The sequence below is a fragment of the Crocodylus porosus genome, unplaced genomic scaffold (genome assembly GCF_001723895.1).
Source record: "Crocodylus porosus isolate Cpor-Errol unplaced genomic scaffold, CroPor_comp1, whole genome shotgun sequence".
NCBI lineage: Eukaryota > Metazoa > Chordata > Crocodylia > Crocodylidae > Crocodylus > Crocodylus porosus.
Genome location: NW_017728950.1, coordinates 46978507 through 46995962, shown reverse-complemented (window position 1 = coordinate 46995962; position 17456 = coordinate 46978507). Strand labels below are relative to the sequence as shown.

Sequence of the window (17456 nt, the reverse complement as noted above, 5' to 3'; positions counted from 1 at the left end):
ATCTGATGGCCACCTATAAGTTTATCGGGGTGACCACCAGGATCTGGGGGAACGTTTGTTCACCAGAGCGCCCCAAGGGATGATGAGGTCTAACGGTTATAACAGTGATTTTGGGCAGATGAAATGAGATCTTGAGGGTCGGGGGAACACCCTTACTTGTTTGTACAGTGAGGCAGTAGAATAGATTGCCTGGGGATGTTGTAGAATCTCTATCAGTGGAGGTTTTAAAAAAGAAGCAGGATAAACATTTGACAGGGATGGCTTAGAAGTAGTTTCCCAGGAAGGTGGATTCAATTTAATCAAATCGATTTAAGTTATGTTTTTAAATTGCAATGTGAATCACTGGTCAGGGAGCCTCAATTTAATAATTGTTTTTTACAAAAAGCACATTCTTGTTGTTTGATATAACCTGCATATATATTATTCACATCTCAGAGATAGATGTAGATTTCATTTTTAGAAGGTACATACTATACACTTTAAAACAGTGATTTATTTTGATTTATTTTTTCAGATTTTAACCAAAAAAAATGAAATAAAAATCTGATTTCAATTTTAAAAAATTTAATTTTTTTATTTACAAAATTGTTGCTTTTTATTTACCCTGCTTTCCAGTGTTCACAGTGTTGTTGGTCCTACCCAACCCTATGATTCTATTATATTGTTTTTCTGAGATTGTTTAATGATCAAGTATCATAGTTAAAAGACATTTCTCTTCTGAATAAATGGTGTCACAATTTTTTAATTAAAAATTTTGAACTGAAAATCCTTGTAATATAAATGATTATATATAAACAAGAATTGAATCGCGTACCAGTTTCATATGTGTGATGACAAGGGATCCTGGTTTTCTCCGATTTAAAAAATGCAAATTCTCTGGTTAAAAACCCAAAATCCGTGATAAAAATTAAAGGCCCCTCACTTCCCCCCCCCCCATTGTCTCAACAGACCCTACTGATGCCCCTTGAAAGAGCCCCCCAGACCAGACCCACTGACACCCCCCCCCAGTAGGTAAAGTGTTAGGGGGGAGGGGCAGGGAAGGTGCAGAGGGGGTAGATGAGGAAGGGGGGAGTGTGCCCCTGTGCCCACTTCCAGGAGCAGAGCCAGAGGGTGAGGGCAGGGGTGAAGGGCTGTGATGGCAGTGACGGCTGTTGCTGCCGTGGAGCCACACAGCTCCACGGCGGCAGTGGGAGGTTGTGGAGGTGGTGGCTGGGCAGCACGTGCTGCTGCTGCCGCCAGCTGCACTGCTCCAAGCACAGCTCCACAGCAGCAGCGGGAGGTTGTGGAGGCAGCGGCCACCGCCGCTGGCGTGGGCAGCAGCTACCGCTTGCCTGTGGGGCTGCCCATGCGAGTGGTGGTGGCTGCTGTGTACAAAACCTCCTGCTGCCTGCCACGGAGCTGTGCTTGGAGCTGCGGCCAGCAGCGCAGGCGGCTCGCAGCCATTCGCAGCCCCACCACCGCGCTGTCCCTTTGCCACCGGCCACACAGCTCCGAGCACGGCTCCGTGGTGGCAACAGGAGGTTTTGTATGCAGCGGCCATGACTGCTGGCGTGGGCAGTCCCACAGGCAAGTGGCAGCGGTGCAGTTCCAAGTACGGCTCCACGGTGGCAATAGGAAGTTTTGGAGGCAGTGGCTGTCACCGCCATCGTGGCCCTCCAAGTAAGTGGCAATGGCTGCTGCATACTAGCCCAAACCCTCTGCCTCCCCCACCCCCATCCTTCGCCATGGCTGCAGCATCAGCCATGGAGCTGTGCTCCGGCCGCATGCCAGCCTCCCTCTCCCCTCCCCTGGGCAGGTGTCTGGGTGGCATGTGTGTGGCCCACATGTGGCGGGCACTACCACGCTGCCCCCCCGTATCACTTGCCTGCAAAGCCCCTCCGCAGAAGGGCACCCCTGGCCCTGCTCCCAGCCACTGTGTGCTGCCTGGGGCCAGCAGCATGTCCCACTCCCTCAGCCCCCAACCATCTTCCCCAGCCCTGCCCCAAAGCCCCACTTACCTCCATGCTCCAGGAGTGAAGGGAGAGTGTAAGCCTGAGCTTGGCCTTGGCTGCCTCAGAGGCTCAGGCCTTGCCCTCCCCCTCCGCCCAAGGCTGGCGGTTTCCCACCCTTTTTGCAAATAGTGCCAGCCTGCAAGAGCTCTTTGCAAAAGCAGAGAATCCTTGAATTTCTCTGCTAGAAAGAGAAATCCGCGTTTTCTCCGATAAAAACCATGATCTGTGGTGTTCTCTGTTTTCCATGGGTAACGGAAAACCCGGATCCCTGGTGTTGACCTAAATGGATTCTATCAACCTGCCAACTCTTGTGATTTTGCAACTGGTTTTCTGTAGGGTTTTTTTAATGTCTTTATTTTTCTCTGTCTTAAAACAAATAGGGAAAACTGACTAACATTTATAATACTCTATTGTGTTGATCAGATAATTAAAAGAAATGTTTGTTTAATTTATTGTGATCCCAAGTGGAGTGATGAAAGACAGAGAGAGACATTTTTTAGCAGAGGTGTATTTTTCATTTAATTCATTTCATTTAATACATTTCAGAGGTGTAAGTTTATAATGTTGCATTAAAAAGTCAGTTTCATTTAAAAGTAAAATATTTAGAAGCCTGTTTTTTTAGTTACCTAACAAGTGCATAGTTCTGTGTTCTCCCATATTCTTGTCCAAAGTGGGTATGGGTATAATCTAAAACTAAATGAACAGAGCACAAATCCAGGGTGAAATCTGAAGCTCGCTGAAATCAAAAGCAAAATCCTCTTGACTTCAGGATTTTATGCAAGCCTTGTGGCTTTAAGTATGACCCTGTAAGAACTTATCTATGTTGAGGTGAATAGTTTCACTTTGCTGGCAAAATTAAGCAGGTAGTGTTGGGGCCTTAATTTGTACTTTGTTATGCTTTCTGATTTTTTTTTTTTTTTTTTTTTTTTTTTCATAATGATATTGCCAATGGGAACATGTATATGTATGGAATGGGGAGATTTGCTGGGTATTTGGGAGTTCAGTTTATGTTGATCCATTAAAATGCTAATGGATGTTTTCATAATTAATAGATCTTGTCAGAAAGCAGGGACATGCTTTTAAAAAAATCACCACTTTGTTTCTGTTTTTCATGCAGACATTTTCCCCACAAAACTGAAATTCTGCAAGTAATCATACGATGTGTTTTAAATTTAGTTATTTCAGTTTTGGGCTCAATCCAAGTGAATCTCCTACAGAAATCACTGAATGATACCTGAGCAGGGTGTGTTCTTCAGGAAATATAAATCTTTATTTTCTACAACTGAAGTCATAAGTGTTTTAAAAACTGAGTTTTAAAATTTTGGTAGAAAGATTGTTCAAATTTTAGGCTTTCATAAATGGTATCAGGCAGTGACCATTCTATATGGAGTTGGGGACCTGATTCTCACAGCCTTTCTGTGAAGTCAGTGAAGAAACTCCCTTTAACTTCTTTGAAGTTTGGTTTAAATACAGAATAATTATGCTCCTGATTCTGCTCCCCCTGAAGTAAATTACAAAACTTATCTTGACTCTAGAGCATCACGCCTCATGGGCTGGACCTGATAAGTGGAGCCACATAATCAGTCCTGCAGGGCACCCTATAGGTCTGAATTTGATGGTAGGATAAATGGCAGCAGCATAAATTGCTATAGCTCCAGAAGCCACAGCAATTAATGTTGCCATCCCTTCCCCACCACCAAATTTCTGGTCCCCATGGGGAGCCCTGCTGGCCATATCTGGTCACCACTGCTCTAGAGGGCTTAGAATTATGCTCTTATTCATAGATGCTAGGGTCAGAAGGGACCTCAACAGACCATCGAGTCCAACCCCTGCCTAGGCAGGAAAGAATGCTAGGGTCAGATGACCTCAGCCAGATGTCTATCCAGGCTTCTCTTAAAGACCCCTGAGGTAGGGGAGAGCACCACCTCCCTTGGAAGCACATTCCAAATTTTGGCCACCCTTACCATGAAGAAGTTTTTCCTGATATCTAGCCCAAATCTGCTCTCTGTCAGTTTGTGACCATTGTTTCTTGCCGATCTATGAACCCATTAGGAGACTTATCTTGAACCCTGTTCAGGAACACCGAGGCAAAAAACTCATTGAATAGCTCAGCCTTGTCCTCCATCTGTCACTAATTGCTCCTCCTTGTTCAGTAGGGGTCCTATGCTGCCCTGTGCCTTCCTTTTACTCCCTACCTAAAAAAGGACTTTTTGTTGTCTTTAATTTGTGTTGCCAGCCTCAGCTCTGTAGTTGCAGGGAGGCAGTTAGAAAGGCCAAAGCAAGTGCGGGACAAGTAGGTGTACTTCTCCTTGGTAGCTTCTCCCTGCTTCCACCACCTTTATGCCTTCTTTTTTGCCCTTACGCTCTCCTGGATTTCTCTGTTTAACCAAGGAAGTTTTTTGGCTCCTTTTCCCCTTTTCCCTTGTACTGGGATAGTCTCCCTCTGTACCTGAAGGATCGCTTCCTTTAGAACCGACCACCCTTCCTGGACTCCCATCTCGCCAATACTCCTATTCTGCAATGTGTCATGACTAGACCCTTAAGCACACTGAAGTTAGCCTTCCTAAAGTCAGGCACTTCCACCCTACTAGTTACCTTACCCACCCTACACCATGTGGTGAATTTGATTGGTGGTCACTGTCCCCAAGGTGATCACGAATCTGCAGCTCCCCTACCAGATCATCCCCTGTAGCCAACACCAAGTCCAGTAAGGCATGCCCCCTAGTCGGACCGTATACCTCCTGCGTTAGGTGAAGGTCCTGCACACAGGTTAAGAACCTATGTGAACGGTTGGATTTGGCTGACTGCTCCTCCCAGCAGACGTCAGGGTAGTTTAGGTCCCCCATGACAACCATGTCCCTAGACTGTACGGCCTCTGAGAGCTGCCTCAAGAATTCCAAGTCTAGCTTTTCCTCTTGGTGTAGTGGTCTGTAGGAGACCCCCGATCCCCCCAGTCCCTTTCCCCTTGACCTCCACGTATCCTAACCCACAATGCCTCAACTTGCTCTTCCTCTGATTCCATTTTGATTAGGGTAGATGTATAATGCTCCTTTACGCAGAGAGCAACACTGCCCCCTTTCCTCCCTATTCTGTCCCTTCTCTACAACCTGTAGTCCTCAATGTGTAGCGTCCAGTTATGGGTAGGGTCCCACCGGGTTTCCGTTAGCCCCACTAAATCAAAGTTATTATCTGCAAGCAGAAATGCGAGTTCTTCCTGCTTGTTCCCCATGCTCCTAGCCGTAGCATAGAGGCAATTGAGCCCTCCAAATGATGCCTTTGGTGCCCCCCCCCATTCTGATGCCCAAAGGGCCCCTTGGTACTTACCTGGGTTGTACCGCTGCATGTCTTGCAGTTTGTAGGTTCTAGACTCTCTCCATCTCCTGCCTCCCTGTCTCCTGTTATACTTAGTTTAAAGTACAAAGTAGTTGAAAGCTGGTGTAGCTTTCTGGGTGGGTACTGCTCAGCTCCCCCTGCCTTCAACAGCTCCTCCTCTACCTCCTGCCCCTGCTTTGTTGCTCTGGGAATCAGCAGTGGCAGCCATGGGCACTACTAAGTGTGCTGGGCATTACATGCCCTGCTGGGTGCAGGGGAAGCTGCTTTGGGTCCTTCCCCAGTGTGTGGGGCTCCAGCACCAGTCCCTGTCCATCTTCCACCTACTTTGCCTGCCTGGTGCAAAGAGCAGCCATGTACAGGTGGCTGAGTGAGTGGAAGGCAGCTGTAGCAGTACAGCAGGGGCAGAAGGGGGAGGGGCAGGTGGGGCTGGGGAGGGAGCTGAGCAGTACCCAGGTGGCTGCAGCAGCTCTGGCTGGGGTGGTGGTGGTGCTGTTAGGAGCGTAGCATGGGCAGGGGTTGGCCCCATGCAGAGGGCTGCAGGGGAAGCTGTGGCCTGAGTGCACTGGGGGGAAGGGGGAAGGGCTGACTACACCTGCACCTGCACCACACCTCCTGGTACAGCTCTGCTGCATGTACCCCCTGCTCTTTCCCACCTTTCTCCTCCACCCCCAGTTAGGTCCTGGGACACACCCATGCCCCTTCCGCCCCCACAATATACAAAAGTAAGACTATTTTGACTTACTAATTTGAACTGTACTAATGACATATAAGATCACGTGATACTATTTTGTGTCAGTAACTCAAAGTGTTGTTTATTTTGACACTTGGCAGTGACTCCTGGTGCCAACACCCTACAAAAAGTTGATACCTGAATTCATCTCACTGTTGTGCAATATTTTTTTGTAACTAGTAAAAATGATCTTGGTGATCTTATTTCTTGAGCTGCAGGGCACAGAGTTCATGTGTCTGCGTAATGGCACCATTTCTAAGATACCTGTATTGTGAACCAGCCCAGTTGCGGGAACATGCTGAACTGCGAATGGGTCTACTTAAAATCTTACTTCAGCCACGAAGTCCAGAGAACAAAGAGGCACCTTCTGCGCTAGAACAACATATTCTTCAGTTACTCTGTGACTTGATTCCATATTTTCAGGTAAAAGTTATTTCTTTCCTGGCCCTGTCTTCTGCAAATAACCATTGTCAAAGCAGCTTTGTTGCCATATCGCGCACGTGCGCGCGCGCGTGTGTGTGTGTACAAATGCATTGCTGCTTTTGTATTCTCGCAAATTATATTTGGTCACCAGTGCAGAAATATAGAAGGTAAGTGTGCCTTTCTCAGGGAAGGCAATGGTTTTTTGGAGTGGTCAAATCTGACTGTATGAGGTGTAATTAGACATATGTATTGTATTTGCACTACTAACAACACTAGTTACCTTATATGTAATAAAGTAGGAGAGCATTATGTGAAAGACAGCGTTTGTTGCCCTGTATTATTCACTGTCTGCTGTTACTGCTGTTTCTCAACATAAGCTATTTTAGAAAACATGCAACGCTTGAGTTTGGGCTATCTTTTTTGAGTCATCCAGCGCATTGCTCCCTTCCTCACAACCAGTCAGCCCTTTCAGTCCACAAGCTGCTCAGGGTGCAGTCATGTTTATTAGCGTTTGTCACTGCTGGAGCTGAGCAAGTCAGTCTTTGTGCAGGGAGGGGTGGGAGGGATGGAGGTATAGGCTCAGTGGGGGGGACCCCACCCACCCTCCATCCCCCAGCAGGCCCCAAACTCCCCTGCTCCCCAACCCCCCAATGCTGACTTTCCTGTTATTGGGAAGCTGTTTCGAGTTGATTTGACCTCCCCCTAAAGCCCCCGAATGTCTGTACTTAGCCCCAGTGACAAGGCACCATACTAGCCATCTTCTGTGTGTGCTAACCTTGGAGAGCTGTATCTGTTGGTTCCTGACTTTGCTGTAAGTTACATAAGGATACAAAACAAAACTATAGAAATTTCACTGGGGTATGTGTATGTTTCTCCATGACCTCATTGATGGAAAGGGTGTTCCAGTAGTTAAGGTGCAAGTTTGGGACTTGGGAGATAATGTGTTCTCTTCCCTGCTCTGGACTGCCTGCCAATTAGACAGGTCACTGAAGGTTCATCTACACAGCGCAATGCAGTGTAAATTAAGGCAGCATTGTGTGAAGTTATCTGAGTTATCTCTGCACGGGTCAGGTGTGGAACTAAGACCTGCAGAGACATGGTGCTGTACTTGGGTTACCCCTTTTTCTTGGCGAACCTAGTTAGCCCGGGCAAAGTACCACATGAGTGTGGCTGTACTTGTTCTGGTTCTAGATCTAACATGTGCAGAGTTGTCTTGGTTATCTCAGTAAGTTGCAGTCTTGTGACTTTTATAGACCAGCCCTTAGTCTCCCTGTGCCTTGATTCTCCCTCCTCCAGTGTTTAAAATGGGGATAATAGAATCTCCTTAACTAATAAGTGCATTTCAAGGATGAATGCGTTAAAGATTGTGGGATGCTAAGATATGATGATACTGGGGATCATTTGAGAGCGGGAGGCAGATTTTTATAATGTAACAAAAAACAGTGTAAAGATGATCAATATTTTTTTTCCTCAGGACTTAGTAGCAAAGCATACTTTTTCTAGTTGTTGACTCTTCATTGTAGTTTGGATACAATAGTTTGTGTTATAAATGTAACTGAATTCAGAAGATTCTCAGATATGAGTTTCAAGGGGTAAAACATTGTTCTTTTGGCATTCAAACAGTTACAGCTTCTGTTTGTTGCATCCTTGCCTCAGTGTAACTTACCTCTGTTTGCTGAGTGTGTCACTAAGTCCCATGTATTCAATATAGTGGGCATAGACATGAAAAGGGAGACTGGAGAATTCGCAATGATATACAGTTCTGACCCTGCTTTCATTCCTCTCTGTCCATACATGGACACATAAAAAAGCTATAGATGTTTACTATATTTTGCTAGAAATCACTGTTGTTTTCTTATTTGCACAAAGGTTCATGGTTTTTTTGTTATGCTTTTTTCACTTGTCCAGATTGTGTTTCTTGGTATTGTAAAAGAAATTTTTGTACCAAGAACTTTCAAGCTTATTACTATACTTTCCTTCCTCTAACTCCAAACCCAGAACCCTTTTTATCCTTTCTTTATCTAAGCACTTATTTGGTCCAGTTGCATAAATGCTTTCAGAATCATTTTGGTGTATTATGGTGGCAACCACTGGTGAAAGGTACAGCTGGTTACCCGCAGACTTTTATCTTGATGAATTCAGTGAACACAAGGCTCCTGATTAGAGCAGATGGGTTCATTGTTCTTACTCCCTTGGAATAAATGCCAACATGGGGTGAGATCAGGACCTTAACACCAGCTCCAGAATTTTGATCAGAACATCTGGCTTTGGCTGGAATTGGAGTTTTCAAGGACAGAACATCTCTCGTAATGGGTACATCAGACTATGGAGGCAACCTGCCACCTCACTCTTTTTCTGCGCCGCTTCCAAATGTAGAAACAACTCCTTAACCTAGGAATTTTTGGTTGTTTGTTTTTTATAGATTAACTGCATCGTGCATGGGGAAAAGTAAGAGACAGACTTGCTACTTCAGGGATTAAGTTGAAATCTTGGATTAGATTGTTGTCATGTAGAGCCATGCCAAGTCTCAGGATCTCAAAATTGTGCTGTTAGACAGGAGGGTGTGACACAGTTGCGTGCGCACACACCCACATCAATTAGGCACATGCACATACATTAGGTGCATACACACACACAGCCAACTCGGACACATACACATCCAAGATTACCAATCTAAGCACATGCACACCTGTCACCAACTCAAGCACATACACACTACACACACCAAAAATTAGACAAAAATCAGTTGTCAATACCGGCACACCCAATACACAGATGACTAATTCATATACCATGCACACGATGATACATTTGTTTATATATTTGCCAGTTCACACACACCACCCACCTACACATACACACAGGTGAGTTCCTAAGTTGGGTGGTATGGTGTGTATGTGTATACTTGGGGTACCTAGGGTGCTTGGTGACTATGGGAGGGGGAATCAAGGGTCAGAGATTTCTGGAAGGAGGGAGATGGATGGGGGTTAAGATGAGGGAAAAATAAGAGAGTGAAAGTGCCAGGAGTGAAAGTTGCTGGGGCTGGGATTAGAACTGGCAGACTGGAGGGGAGCTGGGGTTACTTAAGGTCAAGTTCCCCAGGGTTGCTTGGGGTTACTTAGGGGCAATGTGCCCCAGGGTTACTCGGGGTCACCTGGTGCTGGGGTGGAAGCATGGGGAAAAGCCTGGTGGCAAGGAGCAGACCACCAGGAAAGAGAGAGGCCGAAAACTGGGAAATGGGGGCTGGAAACTGGGAGGCAAAAAGCTGGGAGATAGCCGGGAAATCAAGGAGGAGGGTTGGGAGGTCAATAAGACAAACTCACCTTGGGGTTTCAAAATAACAGGTTTATTAAGCAGACAACACACTACACAGCCCCACGAAGTTATTGGTTCCTACACACACACAAGCACTTGCATACACTTCTACACAATGGTAGCAGAAGAGAAAAAGACTTGGTGGAAGGATTGCAGTCAAGGTGTGTAGGGACAGAGTCCAGGTCCTTTGCTTGGGGAAGGAAGGTGGGTGATAGCTACCTATCCTGGGCTGTGAGTTGATCCTCGATGGCCAGTCGGGGTCTTCTCCAGCAAGGTGTTGTCCAGAGGGGGTTACTGGCAGGGCCTCTGGGTGGATAGGTGGTGTGTCATGGTGCTGGTCCAGATGGAGAGGGCATCCCATTGGGTTGGTCTTCACTACCCCTTTTTATAGAGGCAGACCTTCTATGACCCTAATGGCAAGGGCATGCCCAGGCAAGGGTCATTCCTGGTGTACTGAGCATGTGTACTCTAGGCGAAGACGTGCAGTTCCAGGTGTCTGTGTTGAAATAGTGGGTTGGCTGATTTCTGTAGGGTCTTTGTCTTTGAAATGCTGGGTCCCTGGTTCTTGGGTGGGTCAATGGAAGGCAATGGTCCGGTCCTTGAGTTGATTATTCAGTAGGCACCTGCTACCATTGTATCTTAAGCACTCTCATTCATCCCCATTCATTCAGAAACCAATTTATATGAAACTGGTTAAGCATGAGTCATAGGTTACACCTGGGCACAGGACACAAGATAGAGGCTTGATATTCAAAATGGAAACTTGACATTACTTGACATTACTTATGCTAACTTACACATGTAGGCCCAAATCATATAGTAGCAATTTAAAAAAAAAACAAAAAAACAAACCAGTAAAAATCAGTAAAACAGTATAAACATAATAATTATACAACATAAAACAGTGGAACAAAGAAGGAGGGAGAAAGGAAAAAAAGCTTGCTATAAAAAACGCTTATCCTAGGCAGACAAGGTTCTTTGCGTGAATCTGGTATCTTTTATTAGACCAACTTAAATAGTTTGAAAACAATTATTAAGCAAGCTTTCGGGTTCAAAAACCCTTGTCAGGGTAAGGAAGTTTCAGCGGTTGGTGCGTGCTCTTCCTGGATGGAATGAAAAGTAAAGAAGCCAGAGGCTGTTCTGATCTGCATACAAAACAGGCAGTTAGTGAAAATGTAAATTGAGTAGTCAGTGGGTGAGAGACGGGTTGGGGAGGGGACTAAGAGAGAAAGGGGGGATGAATAGTGGAGAGATACCTAGGGAATCAGATGTCAGACAGGTTATAATGTGTCATAAATCCAATGTCTATATTTAGTCCATGATTTTTAGCGTCCGGGAGGTTGATGAAATGGAGTTCATAGGCTCGTCTCTGGGTAGTGTTTTGTAAGTTTCCTTTGAGGATCAGGACTGAGAGATTGGAGAGAGAGTGGTTTCCTTGTGAGAAATATACCTCCACAGGTAATTGTCTTTGATAGATTTCCGGTATGCATTCATTTTGGTGTGCAGAATGATGAAATACAGACCATGTTACACAAGAAACCCACAGACCAACATACATATCTGCACAGAACCAGCAATCGCCCTAAACACACCAAAACCGTGATCTACAGCCAAGCCCTCAGATACCACTGAATTTTCATGGAAGAGAACACCCAGGATTGCCACCTCACCAATCTTAAAAAGGCTTTCACTCAACAAGGACAGTCCTCCAGAGAGAGAGATCGCACATTTGAAAGAGCCACCCAGATACCACGTGAAGAACTGCTGCAGTACAGAAGAACCGCCCCCAAATCACACACCGCTGGTTATGACATATCACCCCTCCCTCAAACCTGTATGGAAAATCCTCAAACAACTGCAACCCGTACTAGAAAGAGACCCTATTCTTAAAGAGATCTTCCCAGAGCCACCCACCCAAACAAGCGCCAGACCTCGCTAACCTCATCACCAGAAGCAAACTTCCTCAAGCCCAGAACACACCAAAAGGATCCAGACCCTGCCATGACAAGAAATGCAAAACCTGCCAACACATCTCCACCACCCCCACAATTACCATGCCCACAACAGAGCCATCAGCATTCCCGGATCTTACAGCTGCACCTCCAGAACTGTAATACATCTCATCCAATGCACCAAGTGTCCTGATGGAAAATACATAGGAGAGACCAAACAACAAGTGCACACCAGGATGAATGCACACCGGAAATCTATCAAAGACAGGAATACCCAATTACCTGTGGAGGCACATTTCTCACACGGAAACCACTCTCTCTCCAGTCTCTCAGTCCTGATCCTCAAAGGAAACTTACAAAACACTACCCAGAGACGAGCCTATGAACTCCACTTCATCAGCCTCCTGGACACTAAAAATCATGGACTAAATATAGACGTTGGATTTATGACACATTATAACCTGCCTGACATCTGACTCCCCAGGTATCTTTCCACTATTCATCCCCCTTCTCTCTCTTTCCCCCTCTCCCGCCTGTCTCTCACCCGTAGACTCCTCAATTTACATTTTCACTGACGACCTGTCTTGTGTGCATACCAGACCAGCCTCTGGCTTCTTTACTTTTCATTCCATCCAGAAAGAGCACACACCAACTGCTGAAACTTCCTTAGCCTGACAAGGGTTTTTGAACCCGAAAGCTTGCTTAATAATTGTTTTCCAACTATTTAAGTTGGTCTAATAAAAGATACCAGATTCACGCAAAGAACCTTGTCTGCTTATGTCCTTAGACCAACATGGCTACAACCTACACCCCTAAAGTTTATCCTATGTCTTAACTTACTCATACTTATCTATAGGGAATAGAGAGGGATAGAAAACTTCAGAAATAGTTGGGGAAGGGATGGAATGCATTTCAAAAGGAAAAAAAAAAAGAAAAACTGGGAGTTTTGCTACAAGATCACAAGAAAAATGAGTTTTGGAAATTCAGTATGTACCCTTTAAGAATCTCTTGCAGAGCTTGATCCATTTGGTAATCCCTTACCCAGGAACTAAACTACATGCTGTAGCAAATCGTAACCCCATGCAACTGATGTTTCCTTGTCACCTTTTAAGAGGATAAGGACAATGTTTTTTAATTTTGAAAGTGTTTTTTCTAATTTTACTTACAAACTTCCAACTTTGCAGTTCGTCATCTTGTTTAAAGACTGATCTGACCTGGAGCTCTTGATGCTGTTATTGGCATTGCTTGTGAAGTTCTACAAAGATTAGCAGTGAGGAAAAAAATCATGCGACTTTTTGTCTGGCTATAGAAACGCCTCCACCCTTTTCAGAAGGCAAATTAACTGATATGTCACGTTTTTTCCCCATATGTCTTCTGCCTACAGATAAAAGACTTGCCACAAATTACGGAAGTATTGTTGTTTCTAGAAGACTTATTCCAGAGTCTACTGCGCTACCCTGTATTTTGGAAACTCCAGTTGTCCCAGCTTTGTCTTCAGGTTTTATGCTTCTGTGAGGTGTGTCTGGACATAACAGGGGAGTGTTCATCATTGATTGGCCTACTAGAACAGAACGTTGAGCTTTTGCAAGAGGTGAGATTTGGGAAGAAAATACAAAACCTAGTCAAATGGAAGGATGGTTGCCACTTTAGCAGTGGTGTTTCAAAAGAGATGGATATACACAGCGCTCACCCAGATCTACTTGGTTTGCCTTGGAAAACACTGGAAATAGCAGTTTCTTGTGGTATAAAACAACTGCTTTCAGGCTTTCAAAGTCTGAGAAATTGAGGTCAGGACACTTGAAATTTTGACACCCCATCCTGTTTGTTGTTTCACTTTTCCATTTGATTTGTGACCTGCTTTTGGTGGCAGTTGGAAGCTCTTTGGCAAACTATGCATTTGTACTCTCTGGATTTGTAAAATCCTTTGTTTTCCAATGGTATGAAGCATTATCAGGTAGTTGTTTGGGTTCCTGAATGTATTGGCTGGTATCTCTTCCATGTTGGAATTATGTGGAGATTGTAAAGACTAGGTAGGTACCTATTAATATTTTAATTTCCAAACATTTGTTAGGTAACTTTTTCACCTTTACAGAAAACTTCAAGGAACTACATAATATCTGCCTCAGCTTTTTGTCTTTGCCATCAAGGCCCAGTTAATTTAAATGAAAAAGTTCTTGGATTTTCACCTTTTTATTGCACTTCATTGCTTTTTGTGATTGGCCGACATTTTTGGATCTAGCTATACCTGTGGAAATCCTTGGAAGGATCAAAAGAAAACTACTTTTGGTAGAACTGTGTGTGTATAGCACAGTTTGCATGTTTAGAAAGTAAGGTGAATTAAAAGTCAAGATTTCTTTTTCTAAATTAAAATCCTTTTTAAAATAGCTTTTCTATTGTTAGAATATATATATAAAATACCCAGCCTACCCTTGTAGAGTTTTTACCCTGACAAGGAAGAAGCAACATAGGCTTGAGTTCTATGAAGTCTCTGTTGGTACTGATTTCTATATGAAAAGCACTCAATTACTGCAAGGATTTGGTGGCAGTATAAAAACTTAAGGTAAGATACATTTTTAATTTTAGTTGATTTTTTTTTTTTTTTTCTAATTTTAAATAAAAAAATATTGTATATGATACTTACTTTTTCAGTCGTAAATTATTACATTTGTACTTGACTCTTTAGTCACCAAGTCAAGATCTGCTTTGACCTTTGGGTAAGTCCTCAATCAATGTTAGTATTTCCAGTGAATGGGACGTGTCTAAATCATTTAATTGACTTCTAAAATCTCAACATCCAAAGCTTAACTTTAGATTAGATAATTTTGAAAAAACATGGCTTCTGTGTGTGTGTGTGTGTGTGTGTGTGTGTGTGTACATTTTATATATATATTTTTCAAATTTTGTATATACAAGTTCCCAGTAACTGTTAGTGTACTGAGAGACTAAATGACATTTCTGTATTAACACTAGAAGTTTTCTTTTGATATGTGATGGATGTCATGCCTTCAAAGAATAATAGTTGATAGTGCTGGTGACAGCCATGGCAAGATCTGCCCTGGGCAAAAGCCAGTGTTCTGGCTGGGGGCCCCCTGGGAACAGCTCCAGGTGCTGCAAGGGACAGGACAGCTCCCAGAGCAGCTCCCTGCTTGTAGAAACCATGGGAAAATCTCCAGTTCCTGTAGGATGAGCAGCAGCTACTAGAGCTGCTCCCCTCTCTGCAGGAAACCTGTGAACAGGGGTTGTTTCTCAGGGCTGTTCCCATGGTTCCTGGAGGTGGGTTGTGGGGAGGAAAACAGGAGGCAGCTCTGGATTGTAGCAGCGTTCTCCCTCTCCGGCTGCCTGGGAATCCTTTAAAGTTTCTGGCTGGCAGGCAGCTGGAGAATGCCTCCTGCAGCAGAACTCTAGGCAGCCTCAGACCAGCTTGGGGCAGCTGTCAAGCTACCCTGGAGTAGGAAACTTTGAAGGGCTCCTGTGCAGCCCAAGACTGAGGAAGGCCACTGCAGTGGCAGTTTCTAGTCTCAACCAGGTGCTGCCAAAGCAGGAACAGCTGATTAGACAAGCCAAGCCTGTCAGTGAGCATGTCCTGCTCACTGGGGAGGGGGGAGTGGGGAAAGAGCAGCCCCTGGTTGGAGAGCATGCCTTTGTGGCAACTTTGTTGCGCTCCAGTCAGGGAGCTGTTCATGTGCCTCTGCCCATAGTGCTCTTGTTTTTCTAGTGCTACAATCTTTGTATTAGAACAAAAATGTCTGTCAGAGTCCTTAGTTTACAGGTTTTGAGCAGGCAGAGTGTGTTCAGTATGCTGTGGATGGAAACACATCATACCCTAATATCATGGCTGTTTATTTCTACCTCTCACCCTTCCCAAATACAGAAGTCTTAAAACATTTTTTTCCCCCTTTAGGATTTTCCTGTTGAACAGACCATAATTGGATTAGGATTGCTTTTGCTACGGACTCCAGCAAGTCAGCAAAAACCCATTTTGAATCTAGGTAAAGGTCCACTTGTTATATCTAGTTTTTAAGACTGTAGCTTCCTGTTTGTTTCTTTTAATTAAATTTCAGGTTTTGGCTTTTGCAGTTTGTCTTCTCAGAAGTTAGATGAAGTGGTTGATATATTCTTTGTGTTAAGCTGGAAATCTTTATTAACCAGTAGAAGTTAGATATGCTGAAGCCAAAGGCAAAAAGAGATTTCTTCTCTATCTCCTATCATGGAAATTAATGTTTTCTGGCTTGTTTTCCAACTCTATTAGACAGTCTGCATTTTTTAAAGCCAGCAGCAGGGAGTTCTTTACAGAACCTGGTACTTCAGAGCCAGTTGTTGGGGATCTTTCAAGGCACAGTGGAAAGACTTTTTTTGTTTGACCGGACTTTCAACTTCTTGTTTTAGTAATAGGGAATGGATTCTAGTAACTTCATTAACAAGCAGGGGTTTTTGTAGATTCCATTATTGCATTTCTTGGAAGTTGGGTTTCTTGGTATAAAGCAGAAGTGTAAAACAGCTGGCTCATGAAGCTGCTTTATCCATCCTGCAGGCCTCCTGGAGGTGCAAGGAATTTGGGAGTGGAGCCCACCAGTGTATTTTGGGGTACAGAGCCCCTCTGGGGATGCATTTTAGGGGTGGTAGCATGGGCGATGGCTGCATTAACTTGATCGTGCTTCCATTGCCACTGGAGGTGGGTCCAGATCCAGCCTGGGGAGCCCAGTGAGTTTGCTTTTGATGTAAAGGAAAGGAATGTGCATGTCTAACCCAGTAATGGTGTTGTTGCCACACAATAGTTTGTATTGTGGCACAGTATGTGTATTGTACCTATCTGAGACTGGTGCTGTGCTAGATGAGTGTGTTTCTTAGACAATGCAGATCATGCTGAAAACTATAACTGCTTTTTCTCGTCTACTTTTTTCTCTTGTTCTAATAGCCTGCAAGCTCCTTTCCTGTTCAGAAACACAGAAAATTCCAACCACATCCCTTGTCTTGGTGATGCCTGCGCTGCAGATCTTATCTTCTACAGCAGTTGAGGACTGCATATCACAGGAAGATGCTGGTTCCACTAGGCAACAGTTGGCTATAAATCTTTTGGAAATGGTACAGCAGAAAAGCATGAAAGGTGGAAAGCAATTGGTAAAGTTTTGCATTCAAGCTTTTATCCTTCTTTGGGGCAGGCAGAGGGAGAATTTAACAGTTTTATTATGTTGTTACATGTAGTCATTTACATTTAAAGGATGAGAGAGGCTGTGTGTGCTATCATTTCTGTTTGGGAACTGTCCAATGTTAAACATAAGTAAAAAAAAATATATAAAGTACAAAGGAAACAGTTTATAATAATAATAATTATTATTAGTGTCAGTTCTATCTGTGAAAATACTTTTCTACAGAATTTTATGGTTCTTGAATTGGCCCCATTCTTTCCCACAGTTACAGTCTACTATTTTCTCGTCTTTGTTGAAGAATGGAAGAGAACAGCAACAAAGACAAAAGGGAAATTTAAAAATAGCATACTTGGAACCATCGTGTGCTATTTATTTAAGAGTAGGCATTTGAGAAATCTTACCCATATCCACTCTGCGGATCCTGAGAGTACATGAGAGCTGCCCATTCTCTGATCCTTGTGATCCAGGCTTCAACATTTAGAACTTCATAGATTTCATAGACATTAGGGCTGGAAGGGACCTCGGGAGATCATCGAGTCCAGCCCCCTGCCCAAAGGGCAGGAAG

General features: G+C 44.2%; 1 protein-coding gene across 4 annotated transcripts in view; it reads left to right on the top strand.

Annotated features, from left to right (window-relative positions):
- Nucleotides 1-17456, top strand: part of FOCAD (focadhesin) — a 256908-nt gene that overhangs the window by 63590 nt on the left and 175862 nt on the right. For 3 of the 4 annotated variants that reach the window (XM_019554785.1, XM_019554783.1, XM_019554781.1), the window contains exons 7-10: nt 6267-6477; nt 13129-13335; nt 15646-15733; nt 16660-16862. In XM_019554785.1, coding sequence (XP_019410330.1) covers nt 6267-6477; nt 13129-13335; nt 15646-15733; nt 16660-16862 — 709 coding nt within the window. The remainder of the gene's footprint in view (nt 1-6266; nt 6478-13128; nt 13336-15645; nt 15734-16659; nt 16863-17456) is intronic. The other variant, XM_019554782.1, reaches the window with a different exon arrangement.